The sequence below is a fragment of the Eurypyga helias genome, unplaced genomic scaffold, assembly GCF_000690775.1.
Source record: "Eurypyga helias isolate BGI_N326 unplaced genomic scaffold, ASM69077v1 scaffold24992, whole genome shotgun sequence".
Taxonomy (NCBI): domain Eukaryota; kingdom Metazoa; phylum Chordata; class Aves; order Eurypygiformes; family Eurypygidae; genus Eurypyga; species Eurypyga helias.
The window spans coordinates 7,479-23,915 of NW_010234465.1; the positions used below are offsets into that span (position 1 = coordinate 7,479).

The window sequence follows — 16,437 nt, forward strand, 5'->3', positions numbered from 1 at the left end:
CGGCCATGAACTGGTAAACAGAAGGTTCAGCCTGAACATGAGGAAACCCTTCTTCCCTGTGAGGGTGTCAGAGCACTGGAACAGGCTGCCCAGAGGTGGTGGAGTCGCCTGCTCTGGAGACTTTCCAAAGCTGTCTGGACTTGTTCCTGTGTGATCTACTCTAGGGGATCCTGCTCTGGCAGGGGGCTTGGACTAGATGATCTCTAGACATCCTTTCCAACTCCTTCCACCCTGTGAATCTGTGTCAATCTGTGACAAGAGGGAACAGAAAGTATTTCACTAATTACAGCTCTGATGTAGAAGTTTGAAGCAGAGCAGCAGGTTACCAAGGCAGCGGCTGGTTGCCTGAGTAACCTCTGCATAATCTCTTACAACCAGTGCAGAGTTATAGTTTTCCTCCAGAATATGGCTGTTGTGCTGAGATATCTGCCACTGTACTGAACTTGATCACCCACAGAGGTTAACATAATGTTACAGCATGCAAGAGCGTGGCACATGTGATGGAAAAAACCAGATAAATACTGTAATTTATACAAGAAATCTCCTTGGATATCACTTGAGAGAAGATCGAAGAATAACATGAATTAAGTTCCTAGTGCACTTTTCAGAAAGGCCAATGACATGAAGAAGTCAGAGTCCTGGTTCTCTTCCTTCCAGACAAATACACTAGATTCTTTTTGAAAAGCCAAACATTATTTTTTATTTCTCCCTCTACAGAATTAATCTGTAAAAGCTCTAGATAAATTTACTAGAACACGCTGGAACATAGAGCCCTAAATTAATAAAAACCAGAACCATTCTTCCTTCTTTTTTATGAAAAATTAAGACTAGATGTGTTTTAACTTACTCATCAGGTAGACTAAATAAACTGAACAAAATCCTTTGACAGGAAGAAAGGACAGACTTTCAATAGTTTTGTTCTCTAACTTACTGATTCTTCTAAATTTGTACCATATGCATCTGAATTTTCCCCACTAACAAACACTGAAGGGAGATCCACATCAATTACAGGGCAAAAACTTTTGCAAAAGGAAGAACTATTTACCTTAGAAGAAAATTTGAGATGAACCTCTGCTTCATCAGCTAGACTCTTCTTTAGCTGAGCCCAAGCCTCCCCTAGGGTGCTGAAAGAACACAGAGCAACAGTGATCTGTCTTGTGCACACCCTCCCAGAGAGATTTGTCAGATAGATAAGGCACAAAGCTTTGTACCACATTATCCTCAGCAAAAGTGATAGCAGAAATCTGAGAAGATAACCAAGCTCTGTGACCAAGGCAAAATTGTATTTTCATTTCACATAGCAGATCTTTGAAAACACTGTTCATAATGATCTTAAGTTACACAGATGCCAGAGTCTCCATAAGCAAGATACCTCAGTTCCTTATCCTTACCATAATGAAGTTTTTTCTTTTCTAATCTTTAAAATAAACCTTCACCAGTGCAGTTTTCCCACTGCCTCTTCCACTTTACACCCTACCTTTGGCGAGCAGATTATTCTACTTCTCAGAGAAGCCTTTCAGTATTTCTAAAATACCATGTCTTTTCTCCACCTTCTTTTTCCTTCAGACAAACTATTTTCTAGAAGACGGCAGTTTAAGTATGATTCTCTAGACTCTCTCCAACAGCCTCGATTCCTCTTAATGAATCATAACCAAAACTACATCATCTTCTCAGCACTGGACTAAATGATCTTTAAAGGTCCCTTCCAATCCAAACCATTCTATGATTCCAGCAGAGGCTTTCCAGTTGCTAAACTGCTAACAGTTTATTTCATATCAAACACTTTCTTCTACATATGTCAGTATGATTGCTTTTTTAGACAACCGTGTGAAGTTGTTGATGAATAAGCTTATGATTCACTATAGCCTGATCCTTCTCCCACAAACCATTATGTAACTGTATCCTGTGAAAGTATAAAACGTGGCACTTTGTCCTCATTGAAATGCATCTTAATTTTTTATAGTTAACTTCTCTAGTTTAACAAAATAATTCTGAATTGCAATCTTGTCTTCAAACTGTACACACCTTCCCTCTTAGCTTTGTCTCATCTCTGACTATCGTAACCCCATTATTTATTTTATCACATATCATTAACAAAAACATTGAAAAAATCTGGACTTAGAACAAACCTTATGAGATCTTACTTTGAAGTTAACTTTTTTAAGTAGCAGATATGATTTCTTACCTAGTTTTGCACCTTAGGCTTTATTTATGCCACATTTCTCTTGCCTACTTAAAAGCATCTTCCATTGAAAAAAGCTTTACTAAATTAAGAGCTATGATGTTGATTTACTACTGTATTCCATCACTGGAGGAATTTAGGTTGGTTTGACATTTTTTATTCTGTATACATCCACAATAATTGCTCATCACCTTAGTTTTCCAGTGAGTGCTTCTAAGAAGCTTGATGGTTTATTCTACCACTTTGCACAGGTTATATAAAGCTACCTGATCTACAATCCTGTCCCCATCTCTCTCTCCCACACCCCCTTTTCAAAGACAGACGTATTTGTCCCTTCCTGGTAGCCTGAAAAATTGCCTGAAATTGCACTTTCAAAACAATGATCTATAATCTCTGATGTTGCTCTAAGGAGTTTAGTCCTCAAATATGGTGTTCACCACAGCTAAACGAGCTGCGATTGTTTCACTTAAGTGCTCTCAACTCCTCTCCTTCCCTAGTCCCCCCCGTGAGATCCCCTCCCACTGTCCAGTTCTCACTGGTACTAATTATTTTATCTGATATATTTAAATAAAAAAGGCATTTTGGCCTGCTAAGCATCTTCTGCATCTCTTATCCAACCACAATGACTTAAATGATCATGGCTTGTATCACCTCTGTTTACATGCAGCAGCACAGTACACACAGAAACTTGGGCAGAACCATCCAGATACCACAAATCGGTCCCATCTTGTCACTCTCATGTCTGATTCACATACATGATGGTGGGTCTTCTTACCACCAGTGGAAGGCAGAGGACCCTGGAGGAATTGCCTATACTTTTCATCAATTCCATGTACTGCTGGACAGCAAAGCGGGAAAAAGCTCTGTGGAGTATGAAACCAGAAGGATAATTGATGTGTTCACAGAGCAGTTCATGGGGTCCCCCAATTCACACCTTCTCAGAAATGAGTGGAAGATGCTGGCGAATATTTAACTTAAGAGTGTGTTAGGCTGCAGTTGCACTTTTGGCTTTTTGAAATCCTCCTGTTGGCTGCTCTTCCTCCCTCACTTTTTTAAATTGAATTTTTCCCTTTCCTGGGCCTCACCCATAACTAGGATCTTCTCACTAGCTTCTTCCTGGTCCTAGCCAATTTGGCCACCACAGCACCTTCCACTTCCTTATCCTGCCACCTCTCCAGGTCCAGCACCACCAGGCAGCATTCCCAGATCCCTGCACTCTGCTCCATGTTCCCTTCATTTCGCTACTTCAACATTTTATGCTTTGGTCCTCATTCCCTCTCTTTTCATCTAGCCTACCCTAGTTTCCTTCCCCTTCATTTTTTTAGGCATTCCCCCTTTCTCTTACTGGGGGTAGGGGAAAGTGGGAAAAGGATGTGTAAGAAAGCTGTTTTAGCTTTACTAGGAGCAGGTTAACACCCACCCCTAAAGGGGAAAGAAAATCAGAAACCATCGTCAATGTGGGTGCCTAGAGAAGTATCAGCCTAGTTAGCCTCTCGCAATTTCTGTCCTTGCATACTGGGAGATGAGCAAACACCTCATGAAGCTTCGCTGACAGTAGAAACACGCTGTGTCCAGGGTGTGACTAGGGTGAGGACAGTCATTTCCAACCTGTGATTTCAATGCTTAGAGGGTCTGTGTTGGAACAGACAGAGCTAACTTCTACACCTTCAGGAGTAGAATTTTTTTATTATTACTGATGAGTACAATCTAGTCTGAAGTGCATTGCCTAATACCTTCTTAATAACTTTGAAAGTGTGAACATGCTGTATATAATAGATAACCTGCTGCTATTCTTGGAGGGCCAGACCCAAGATGAGAAGAGACTTCTTCCTCTGTGCTGCTCCAATTCTACTGGCCTGACTTTATGGATTTACTATCAGCAGTATATATATTCCATATATTCTTCCATATTCAGAGTAATTTAGTACGTATACATGCTAAACCCTAAAGGAACTAGTGCTGGCTAGAACTAGAAGAGCATAAACACATCATTGGAAATGCAAGGTTTTATACAGATATTCCTAAAAATTTACCGTGAACATCTTCAAAAGAAAAATATTCCAAAGCAATACTATCTTCCTTAACACACCCAGGATGCCAGGCTAAATAAACCTCTACTCAATGGGAGAGCTCAGGAAAAATACACATACCTGTGTGGGAGGAATGCCTTTTATGTTAAAATTTTTGTCTTCTGCAAAAGCCAGAGACACACTTACCCTTCTTCCTGAGCAGCCAGGGAATTCTGAGACAGTTTGGACAGGTTCTTAGCATATTCCTCCTCAATCTTTATCCTACACTCACGCACACACAGAGAAAATAAAAAGACAGCAGTAAGTAAGCTTTAAGGCAGAAGCCCACACGCATAATTTAAAGAAACTCTTTGTATTTTAACAGATCTTGCCACATGAATTTTCCTTTCAGTCTCCAGAGCTTGGAAGCACCAGTTTCAGGATCCGTTTCTCCTCTCCATATGCTAAAAATGCAATGACATGAGCAGGGATACATGCAGGACAGCATGTGCGATAAAATTAGAAGAAAAAGCTACAGTTCTGGAGAGCAAATAACAAGGACAAAGTGTTTCTCCTGTGCAACATGGACTGTCTGCAAAACTGGGCTCACTTGAGAAGCATGTGTTTCAGTCTGCTGCTAAATGTGAGATTGCACACCCTTGAAATGAAGATGAAGGAATGCAGTGATACAGGAGAAATCCCACTGAGGTTTGGGGTGCTGAACTGCACCTTTCCTAGGGACACTGAATGCTTCCTGCTCCGTTACAGACAACAGAGATGGTGAAGATGTTGGCAGGGGCTTGTGTCACTGACACATGGTGGTGCAGGCCCTGTCCTTCACCCATCCCACCCACTGCCCTGTCCTCTCCATTCATCCAGCAGCACCACACCACGAACAGGACCAGCTTGCCAGCAGTGGGGGTGCAGAAGAAGGAAGCTGTCGGCACACAACCACTATGGGAATGGCTGCAGACAGAAGAATAAGTGTAGCTGTTGAGTGAGGAAACAGCAGCTGCTGGTTCAGAGGTGACATGCATCATGCCTGAAACCAATCTCCAGCTCCCTGGAGTTCTTCTCCTAGTGAAATATTTGCCAAGTGTGTATGATCTCAACTCTGGCAAAAAAATGGTTTTCAAACAATCTTGTTCAACAGAAGAGCTACAAATGAGCTGAGTGGCACCCAGAACTAGGCCCAGGCAGGGAAAACACCTGGTTTAAAAGCCATATCCTTCCAATGAGGAGACAGAAGGTGAGATATTCTTGGCATGCCCATTTGCAGTAGCTAGTTGAGCAACACTGCTACAAGTGGCACACTTGAGACAAAAGAGGTCCCACAAACCAGATGAAAGGGGTCTGATGTTCTAGGTTGCTGAAAATATGATCTGGATGTCACTCTGTGGGATGCAGCTGGCCCAAGGTGATACCCAGTACACCACAGAACAACTACAGACCTCACCCAGCATGTGAGGGTCATCTTCTTCCCCCTCTCATGAGAACAAAACCAGCCATCTCCTCACACCTGTTATAGCAAGACCAACAACTACAGTTGTCCAACACCAAAGGCTACACTGTGGTTAGGACCTCACAATGAAAAGGGCTTTATCCACACACATTTCACCTGGCCTAATTTAAATACCTACTTCAGGATGAGACTAATCTTGCCTCAGAAGTGACAATTTCTATGGACTGGAGAAGGTGTATAGGTCAACTATAATGAAGATGCAAATGTCTAAATGTAGCTGAGATGAATACCTAAGTGTACAGCTCAAAGCCAGGGCTCACTGCTTTCACCTCAGTTACCAGGAGTTCCCAACAAAAGCTCTAGTCTACATCCTTCACCATGCAACTTTATTCCTGCTACATTTTGGCTTAAGGATGCCTTTGAGTGATTTACTTGCGGATGGCAGGTGTGCAAAGGTGCTAGCTCGTCTGCTGACTGTTCTTAGCTGCCCGTACAGACTTGCACAGAATCTGTGTTTCAGTCCTTTGACTCACGAACAGAGGAATAACCATCATCCATCATGAAGGTTTGCTGTGAAAATAATGAATAGAAAACCCTGTGAAGTTCTTCCTTGATACTGCTGTAGCTGGGGAAGTATTGAACAAAAGACAAAAGGAAGCCTCATGATCTTCACAATCACACATAACATACAATATGTCTGCTGCCCTCAGTGCCTGTCCTAAACATGGCATCCTAAATGCAAAGCCACAGTCTTAGATGGAAGAGGTCCTCAGTGGTCCCAGCTTTAGCTCAGGCTCTGGGGTTTTAAGTGTTACTTGTACTGCAGGTGGATGGCACTACTAATAAGGCAGACTGCCTTGGCAAGAAGGAATAACAACAAAAAGGTGAATTGGTTATTGCTTAAGAGTCCCAGTTATAAGACATAAATTGTTCTATCCCATCCTGGTGTCCTGTCATCATCTGTGGCCAAAACATCTCAAATACCTCAAAAGAAGCAAAAAAAACAAGATAAAGATACACAGACTCACAGGATCACTAAGGTTGGAAAAGACCTGTAAGATCATCCAGCCAACCATCAACCCAACACTACCGTACCCACTAGACCATGTCCTCAGTGCCACGTCTACACATTCCTTGAACACCTCCAGGGATGCTGACTCCACCACTTCCCTGGGCAGCCTCTTCCAGTGCCTGGCCACTCTTTCAGTGAAGAAATCTTTCCTAATATCTAATCTAAACCTCCCCTGACGTGACTTGAGGGAAGAAGTTTTTCCTAATATCTAATCTAAACCTCCCCTGATGCCACTTGAGGCCATCTCCTCTTGTCCTGTCACCAGTTACCCGGGAGAACAGACCAGCACCCAGCTCCCTACAACCTCATTTCAGGGAGCTGTAGAGAGCGATCAGGTGCCCCCTCAGCCTCCTCTTCTTCAGGCTAAAGAACCCCAGCTCCTTCAGCCTCAAAAATGGGAAAAAAAAACCTGCTTCCTGTCCCTGGTCAATATAAACACCCTGCAAATTCTGGATTGTGCTGACTGTGAAACATCAACACACCAGTACACAGGGACTCCTGAGCCTTGTGAGCCTACCTCCAGAAATCCCCATGGCTGTTTTGCAGTTACTCCAGCTTCACCCCAAAAAGGTCCTGTTTTATGTTTCCTCAAAAATGGGAAAAAAAAACCTGCTTCCTGTCCCTGGTCAATATAAACACCCTGCAAATTCTGGATTGTGCTGACTGTGAAACATCAACACACCAGTACACAGGGACTCCTGAGCCTTGTGAGCCTACCTCCAGAAATCCCCATGGCTGTTTTGCAGTTACTCCAGCTTCACCCCAAAAAGGTCCTGTTTTATGTTTCTACTAATTTGTTCAAAAACTTTCAGAATTTCACTCCCTGTGTAGTCAGAAGCATTACATACTGTAGGTGCATTTTGACCCATAGTGTCTTGACTTTACTAGTTCTAGTTGCTCTTTGGATGTTTATTCCCTGCTCTCTTATGCCTTTTTTTTTTTTTTTAATGAAGTACTTCATGTGCCCAAACTCAGCTTCAGTCATGCCATGTTACAATGGATGAAGAAAAGCTAGAGAGCTACAAAGGAAGGCAAAGATGATCTGATGTGACTACCATGCAAGAAGAAACTTAATAGATTAAGACAACACAGGGAACACAGAGAAGGTGATAGAGGATATCCGACAGGCATCTACACTACTGTCACTGCGTGAAGGTAGTGACTAGAAGTCTTTTTACACTATTTCTCCAGATTAGGTGGCAACAATGAAATTATCAGACAACAGAAGCACCATTACTTTTCCTGTAGTGCATAAATTACACAGGCCTGCTACAAATCATTGCAGTATCGAAAACATAAAAACATTCATAAGGATTAGATTAGTGGAAGATGTTTACAAGTATCTGCTGAACATGGCAGACCTAAGGCAAACTCTGGCTCTGGAAATCCCCAAACTTCTGGTTATTGGAAGCAGGGACGACAGAGACTCCTATGCTCCTTTCCTCTTACACACTTAGTACTGCCATGGTCAGATTAAAGTCAGTGGGCTAGACAGACCTTCGTAACCATACTCCTGCTTGTGTTTCTTTTCATGTAGCTAAATAATCTGCTATTTATTTTAAATTTTCTAAGCACAGCCCAGCTTAATTAAAAATGAACACATAATTGCTCAGTGTAAGATTGCTATTTACAAGTAGGTCCTCTAAAAGCCTCTACCTGATAAAATAGATTCCAGTTAGTTCTTCATCATTTGTTCAAGAAATCCAATTATCATGTCTCATCCAACTTTCCTATTTAAAACTATTTTTATTAGCTGCCTGCACTTCACCTCCAGAAGCTGGAGATAATTTTTTCTTGACATGAAAACCCCTAGTTAAACATGGTCTTGTATTCCCTTAGCCACCTGATGGTCACCAAGAAATTCTTATCAATACTTTTTCTCTCTTTGCTGGGAATGTAAAGGTTTCCCCGATGGCCTGAGCCTACATTTCTGTGAGTAACCTCTCCAGCTCAACCCCATGCGTCCTCCTCAGTTTCCACACAGAGCAATCCTGAATCATTTGTTCCAAACAGAAGAAAAATATATTAATCCTTCTATAACTCCGATCTAGATCCTCTTCTCACTCAATTCCAAACCCTCTTTATTTCCAGCACAGTGAATCTTTTCTGTCTTTTATTCTATAACATGCCTACTTTTTCCTCAGCTGAGGACATGAACATGCCTCTTCTCAGTGTCAGATCTGCTCCCTCCTTGCTCTCTCATTTCATACCAACTGCCTCTCCCTCTTGAATGCTGCTTTTTCTGGTTCTGTCAAATTACATTAGATATTACTTTCTTTGGAGCAGCTTTCCTCCTCTTTACTTGGCCACAGCTATGACAATTCTGTGTGCCTCCTCCTCATCTTCTAGCTTAGCAAGACTATTTCTCAACTGTATTCTTCCTTTGCCAGCTGGTCCTTTCTTCCAGGCATTAGGAACCACATGTGCATGCTCAGCACTCTGCATCTCCTTTATCAGACTGTCTCTACTGTCTATGCTATACTTTGCATTTCTCCACTACTGCCATACTAAAAAAAAAAAAAAAAAGATGAGAGGGAGAAAGAAAACAAACCACAGATGAAAGCAACTATCTGCAAGCTCTGCCCAACTGAACTGCTCCCCAAACACCAGCACAGGTGCTTGTTTGTTGCCCCATTCATTGCTTCCACCACTACTGATTTACATCAGCACAGTCACACTATGTCTGCAGCAGCAGAGTAGGAAGGCAATACCAACTCAGCAGAACAGAGAACAGCAGCTCCTTCAACTAGTGCAATTACCTCCAGAAGAGAACATCCATCAGCATGCTCTGCCTTCCTCCTAGGAGTAAACACTGCTTGTTCCCTATCACCTGCTCTCAAGTTTTGAGGGTCATCCTCAAGATGATTTACACTGGTTTAGACACGACAAGTGATTTCAAATAACAGTGACACTACCCAGGAATACATGGTAGAACTGAACATCTATCAACTGCTTCTTTGGTGCTCAGTGCACCTCTCATGTCAGCAGAGCAATAGACCATTAACAGCATTCTGGCATCCTCTAGGAGCAACATCTGCCTTTATGACTTGAGGTTCACTCTGTATGTCTGTATGTGTAATTTAGCTCTGTAATCAGTCCCAAGTGATGTCTTTTTACATCTTCCCCTAGGTAATTGTGCCTATGGTCCATGTCAAAAAATTGCTTCTCTATTTTTCAGACAAAATATTTCCTTTCTGTCTACTCTGTTTTTTCCATGTCCATGTTTTTCCCTTGCATCTGCTGCTTAAAACTTTCTTGGTTCCCTCTACCTAAACGGACAGCCTGTATGCAAATTAACTGAGAAAAGCACAGCAGGAGAAACAAGTGAGACCTGGGGAAGTCTAGATAATGTGCATGGACATTAAAGAAATATTAAATGTTCTTTAAGAATTGGTAGCATATTTTTTATGCTGTGTATGCTACGTCATTAAGGTACTGAAGGAATATCTAAGACGGGTGGTAGGGGGAAACCTGCCCTGCCATAGATAGTTAATTTGATAGCCAAGTGCTAATTACCTTTCTCGAATGAACTCTGCCATTTCTTTCTGCATTTGTTTCCCTTTAAGTTGCTTTTGAAGAAGAATTTCAAATCCCGACACTGTATTGTTCCCTTGAGAATCCTTCTTATCAGCCTGGAAGGAAAAAGGAAGTTCAAGAAAAAGATATGGGGATCAAAACCACAGATAAACAGTTCCCAGTGCCAACTGCCCAAGCAGTCCAAGCAACAGACACCAATGGTGTCCCAAGAGTGTCCCTCTTCTGATAACACCTGATGGTCACAGCACCTTAGCCCCTCTCAGAGGAATATTCCAACACTTGCTCCTTCCCCCTCCTCTTACTCCTATTAAAAAAAAAAAAAAAAAAGTTTTACAGTTAGCATAAGGCTATGTGGGGGCAAAGCAGCCATCCTGCTTTCTCTTCTGCCCATGGCCTTTCACACCTGATAACATCCCTGGGCTGGCTCCAGCAAGCGTTGAGCCTTGATGGCTCAGCCCTTTAAAGAGAAGGGGACTGCTGAGGGAGAGGGGAGGGCACAGCTGCTCTTTCCAGGGGTAACACAGCCCTAAACAACCTTTAATAGACTGTAAAGTTCAACCCGGATTTGTACTCAAAAATATACAGAACAAGAGGAGCTATGGGAGGATAAAAAAATACTGCACAGATCTGCTTAAAGCAGGGTAAAATAGCTATTTGTTCAATAGATGACTGCCATACATCCCATCTTTCACTGTTTGTTTCCTACACAGTTCTTTTCAGCCCTTGCTCCACTGACTTCAGGGTTGCTACAAGACCAAAGAGTCTTATCTCTGCTGCCTATTTTCTCTCTCTCCTCTCTCAGCTTTCCCTTACTTCAGAACTGAATTTCCCACGATGTTTCAACAAACAGGCCCAGAGATGACTTCAATAGGGACTACAGGTTTTGCTCAAATACCCTAAGTGCTGCACATTTGCACAGAGAAAAAAGCCACCTAAATCAAAGCAGGAGACTTGTAGGACACTGTGCCAGGCACCAGGCAGCTGGGTGTTACCAGTCTGAGACAAAAGGAAGAGTGGAGCTGATCGGAGAAGGAGATGAGTGGCAGATCATGGATTACAAGGCTGAACAAGAGGAATGTCCTGGGAGCAGAGCTATGGGAGGATAAAAGTTTGCATTAAAAAGGCAACTTTAGGTGGAGTTTCACTGAGAACAAGATGTGAGCAAACCCAAGGAGCCAAGCAATGATCAAGCTTAAATGGAAAGAACCAAGCAGGGCAGTGACTTCTGTAAGACACATGCAAAAAATAAGCCTCTACATCATTTCTGATTTATTGCTCATTGTGATCAGAGAAGAAACGCTGGTGGCTTGGTAATGTGACCATTTGCAATAATCACACCAGTGCTGAGCACACATGAGTAGAAGTACTGCTGTTTCTCCAACAGCTGCATTTTTTTTGTAAGTGAAACTTTTTTTTTAATGGAAACCCTTCAATAATTTATAACTGAAAACACATGTGAAATTCATAGAATCTTCAGTGTTGAAGTAGCATTCCCCCCATCCCCCAGATGGTAGAAGATTTTTTCTATCAGCTCCCCACTTGAAGGACTACTTATCATTCTAATCTGATTCAGGATCCTGAAAGTGGAGCCAAGCATGAGAGGGTACACACAGAAAAAAAACCCCAAACTACTGGAGACTTTCCATGCTGAAGGCTGCATTAAAACTACTCAATTTAAGAGCTACTAATGGTCCTGTCCATTACAAACCTCACCTTTTAAAAAATTCATTTATCATCTGTCCTCCAGAATATCCTATGGGAGTGAGTCTTACAATTTAACAAAAAGTTTGTAACTATCTGCTTATCCTATATGTAATATTCCTGGCTTTCTTGTGCATCCCTAGCTCTCATGCTTTGGGAAACAGTGAAATAATATTCCCTGTCAGCCACCTCGTTATCCCTCCTTCCTCTGCACAGTCCTTTCGGCTGAGGTATTTTGAGATCTGCAGTTTGTCCTACATCTCCTGCATTTCCTGACCAAAACCATCTCCTGACAGCTGACCTTGCCTACCTGGACACTCTTCTGATAATCATCCACATCTGAGATGAGTTACACTATTTCCACCTGATCTTCACAGGCATCCTCAGTCTCCCTGGTGCTGCCCTAATACACTAAATTTCAGCCCAAATTCTCCTTTACCTTGTGCCACAAACAAGCTAGCAGTTCCACTTTTTCAGAAGCTCAGGAGCTGCAATATGGCATGTGGCTGGCTGCCTACTTACCCAGAAATAATCACAGTAGCTCCACTCCGAAGGTTTCAGCAACTGCTGCTCTGGCATTACATCAGGGTGTGGGAAAGTCACACAGTTTATCTGTAGGACAAAAAAAGGCAAAAGAGGGCTATAAGGTAAATGAAATTCAGCTGTTTATGAGAAATATGCAAATGAAAGTTTATATACACATGCTTCCAATCAGAAAATCCACAGTGAATGCATGTCAATGAAGAAAAATTGGTTGTTGCATGGAAACAGCAGTTAAGTATTCCCAGAAAGCTCCTCCAGAGTATCAGCTCAGAGGAAAATAAACATTTCAGGAGGAAAATCTTCTTGATTTAGAAAACGTCATACAGGGAGTTCTTCTAAATCCCTAACAAACTGTGGTAAAAATGCTGACATGAATATCCTGAGTACACCCTGAACACAAGAAATACCATGAGCAGCAAACAGCATTGAAGGCACTATCGGCATAACTCCTCAGGAAATCTTGGCAATGTTAGTCTCTTACAGGATTATTTTTTCAGTGCACAGACCTTCCATCTATCCCAGAGACCTTTTCAGCAGAAAATGTAGCCTGATAGAAGCACAGTGAAAGAAGAGTGTGACAGCTACTGCAGAATGTGCTGCAGAATAACTCTGGAAGCAGTTAAGCCCTTCAGGGGAAGCAAGAGTCAGAGCTCACTGACTGTACATAATGCTGGTCTAAAATTTCTGCTAAAAAAAAGGGCAGGCACACTAAAAGCAGTCCCTCTTACTGCACCTGCAGGTTTGCTGAACCCTAAGAGTACTTGTGTATTAATCAAGGAACAAACAGAAATTGGGGATGGAAGACTCACAAACGTAACTGTAAGGGGTTTGGGCTGTTTCTGATCAGTTATGTTCACAGAAAACCCAAAAACAAAGCTGTGGGCAGGGTTAGCACAGCTGCATGGGCAGACCTAAAGGTAAGTGCTTACACGCAGTGAATCGGCGTTTGGGCTATTCAGAGGATCTAAAAGGACACAGCAACATGCTGCAAAGTGCTGATACAGTGTAAGCCAACCATGCTAGAGCAATGCAGACAAAGCCTTCAGCTGATAAAACATCATTCCTACAAACCCACATTGGCTCTGCTACTTTTTCTGCCCATGATAGTTTCAGTTGCTGTCCTGTATGTAATACAAGAGCTTTCTCCATCCCGTTTTCCACAAAAATCACTCCATCCAGAGCTTGCCAAGTCCATTTCAAAGCAGGCTGAGTACCCTGTACCTACGGTCTCTCTAGCTGTCACCTAGCTAGATCCTAAACCATGCATCTTCCCTTCTAGCTTCCTTTCAGCTCCCATCAGCCTTCAATCTGAACTGCAGGAGGTCAGAGGCCAGGGCTGTCATATCACATTACTGTCACTTTGCAGGCAGCAGCCATGCAACAGTGAGCCTGCATTTCCAGCCAGAGCCAGACTCCAGCTGGCCACACTGTCCCAACAAGAGAGGCTGACAAAACACCTCCCTGTTCCTTCACGCTCCCCATCAGAAGTGCCATACAGAAAAAAATTCAGAGTGGGATGGCTGAGCAACAATGGTGATGGTGCTCACACTCACCCAGGCACACCGAACCTCTGTGGCCAAGGTGGACGTACCAGTATAGTCACACTCAGCTGGGCTTGCCTGAGCTGCAATGATGGTTCCCTGTGTTATCCTAGGCCAACCTCTGTCACCACCACAGCCTTAAGCCCCTCCATGAGGGATGCTTCTTCAGAGTGGGATGGCTGAGCAACAATGGTGATGGTGCTCACACTCACCCAGGCACACCGAACCTCTGTGGCCAAGGTGGACGTACCAGTATAGTCACACTCAGCTGGGCTTGCCTGAGCTGCAATGATGGTTCCCTGTGTTATCCTAGGCCAACCTCTGTCACCACCACAGCCTTAAGCCCCTCCATGAGGGATGCTTCACTGAGGTCACCTTCTGTGACTTCTAAAGTTTTCCTCTCCTGCCTCTTCACCATCAGCTCAGTTATTTCAGGACAGCACCACAAGCTCATCTTGCCCTGTTGCTAGGTTGGGTTACCTTCCCTTTTCCACTCAGGGATCATCATATCTAAAAGCCTGAGAGCAGATTCCATCATCCGCTGGAAGTAGCTCAGCCACAGGAGAGGAGCTGGCACCTCTCCTCCAGGCACAGCCAGCATAAGTAGGCGTGTGTGGAGCCGTACACAGGTACTGCAAAGCTCCTGTCGTGAGGGGCTGCTGGTATGCACCAGCTAAACACCCCGTTAGAAGCCTATTCTCACCCCCATCAGGAAGATTAGCAACTGATCAGCCCAAATGTCTTAAAAATTCAGGCTAGAAACATTAAGACGAATTGCTGCTTTCAGAGAGTGTCCGACAAGCACCGACCCAGACCAGTGCTGGACTGGCACATAAGGGAAGACAGAAGAAAGGCTCTGCTTTGCTTCACAGATCACCAAATCCTGTGCCACTGCTGATCACGGGCTGTGCTGGTATGCAGGCATGCCTCTACACTGTCACAGCCCTACATTATTTCTCAAATAAAACAATATATTGTAGTGTCACTTTAAAAAATAAGGTAACCTCAAAACCCACACAGAATTGCTCTGCTAGATATCATAGCAGGCCAACTGCTTCCTGTGAATGAGCAACACTACAGTTCATCCTCCCAAGTGAAACAAAGCATTGTCAGCAACGACAATATTACAGGTAACCATGTGAAGGTATGCAGTGTCAAGGTTTAAACAGCTTCTGGCTTTGATGCTGTGTTTCATACTCACTGAATAAAATCTTGTGACAGCCACTGGTCACTTGACGCCAGCCCCTCCAGCCTCTACAGCATGTCCAGCCCTGCGAGCAAGACCAACCCCTTTAGCATCTCCATCCCCTTAAGCCCCTCCAGTCCCTCCAGCCTGGAAGCCTGCACAAAACATTGTCCTGTGCACAGCTACTATGGGTGCTTACCACAATACACCTCATGGGCATCCAGAACAAGGGGCTGCCTCTTGAAAGCAGACTGCCAAGCTACAGAAACTCCAGATTTAGCTCAAGTAACATATAGTCAGCAGCAGAGGTAAAAGAGTTAACGAGACTGAGTGGAAGTTACTTCCAAGACATTGGAAATTTTAAGGACCCAAAACGGTACTGATGGGCTTCTGGTATAGCTGCTTTAAGAGACTGAAGAAATTGAGCAGCTATCTGTCTTGCCACATCTCTCAGAGGACCCTTCTGCTGTGGGATTGCTAAAGGTTGCAGACCAACAGGTGCCAACTGCTACCACAACAGTGCACCAGCGACAGTATCGCACCGAGACTCCTTACTTCCGATCCATAAGCTGATTCATCAGCTGGAGAGGCAAGGAGTGATCAGGAAGACTTCTTTACCCTTTAACAGCCCATCTGGCCAGTGCCCAAGTCTGATGGGGAGTGTAGACTAACAGTGGACTACCGTGGCCTGAATGAAGTCACGCCGCTACTGAGTGCTGCCGTGCTGGACATGCTGGAACTCCAATATGAGCTGGAGTCAAAGGCAGCCAAACGGTATGCCACAACAGACATTGCTAATGTCTTTTTCTCCATTCCTTTGGCAGCAGAGTGTAGGCCACAGTTTGCTTTCACTTGGAGGGGCATCCAATACACCTGGAATCGACTGCCCCAGGGGTGGAAGCACAGTCCTACCATCTGCCATGGACTGATCCAGACTGCACTGGAACAGGGTGCAGCTCCAGAACATCTGCAGTACATTGATGACATCACTGTATGGGGCAACACAGATGATGAAGTTTTTCAGAAAAGATGATCATCCAAATCGTCCTGAAAGTCAACTCTGCCATAAAGCAAAGTAAGGTTAAGGGACCTGCATGAGAGATCCAGTTCTTAGGAGTAAAATGGCAAGATAGACGTTGCCAGATCCCGATGGACATGATCAACAGAACAATAGCTACGTCCCACCAATGAGCAAAAAGGAAAC

At 43.5% G+C, this 16,437-nt stretch overlaps 1 protein-coding gene across 1 annotated transcript in view; it reads right to left on the reverse strand.

Annotated features, from left to right (window-relative positions):
• Positions 1-14,501, reverse strand: part of LOC104505738 (growth arrest-specific protein 7-like) — a gene marked incomplete at its 3' end in the record, with an annotated part of 18,293 nt that extends 3,792 nt beyond the window's left edge. Inside the window, exons 1-5 of the mRNA XM_010146429.1 lie at positions 14,367-14,501; positions 12,486-12,575; positions 10,242-10,357; positions 4,399-4,473; positions 1,046-1,124 (exon numbers count right to left, since the gene is read on the reverse strand). Of these exons, the coding sequence (XP_010144731.1) occupies positions 1,046-1,124; positions 4,399-4,473; positions 10,242-10,357; positions 12,486-12,575; positions 14,367-14,501 (495 nt within the window). The remainder of the gene's footprint in view (positions 1-1,045; positions 1,125-4,398; positions 4,474-10,241; positions 10,358-12,485; positions 12,576-14,366) is intronic.
• Positions 14,502-16,437: the final 1,936 nt, after the last annotated feature.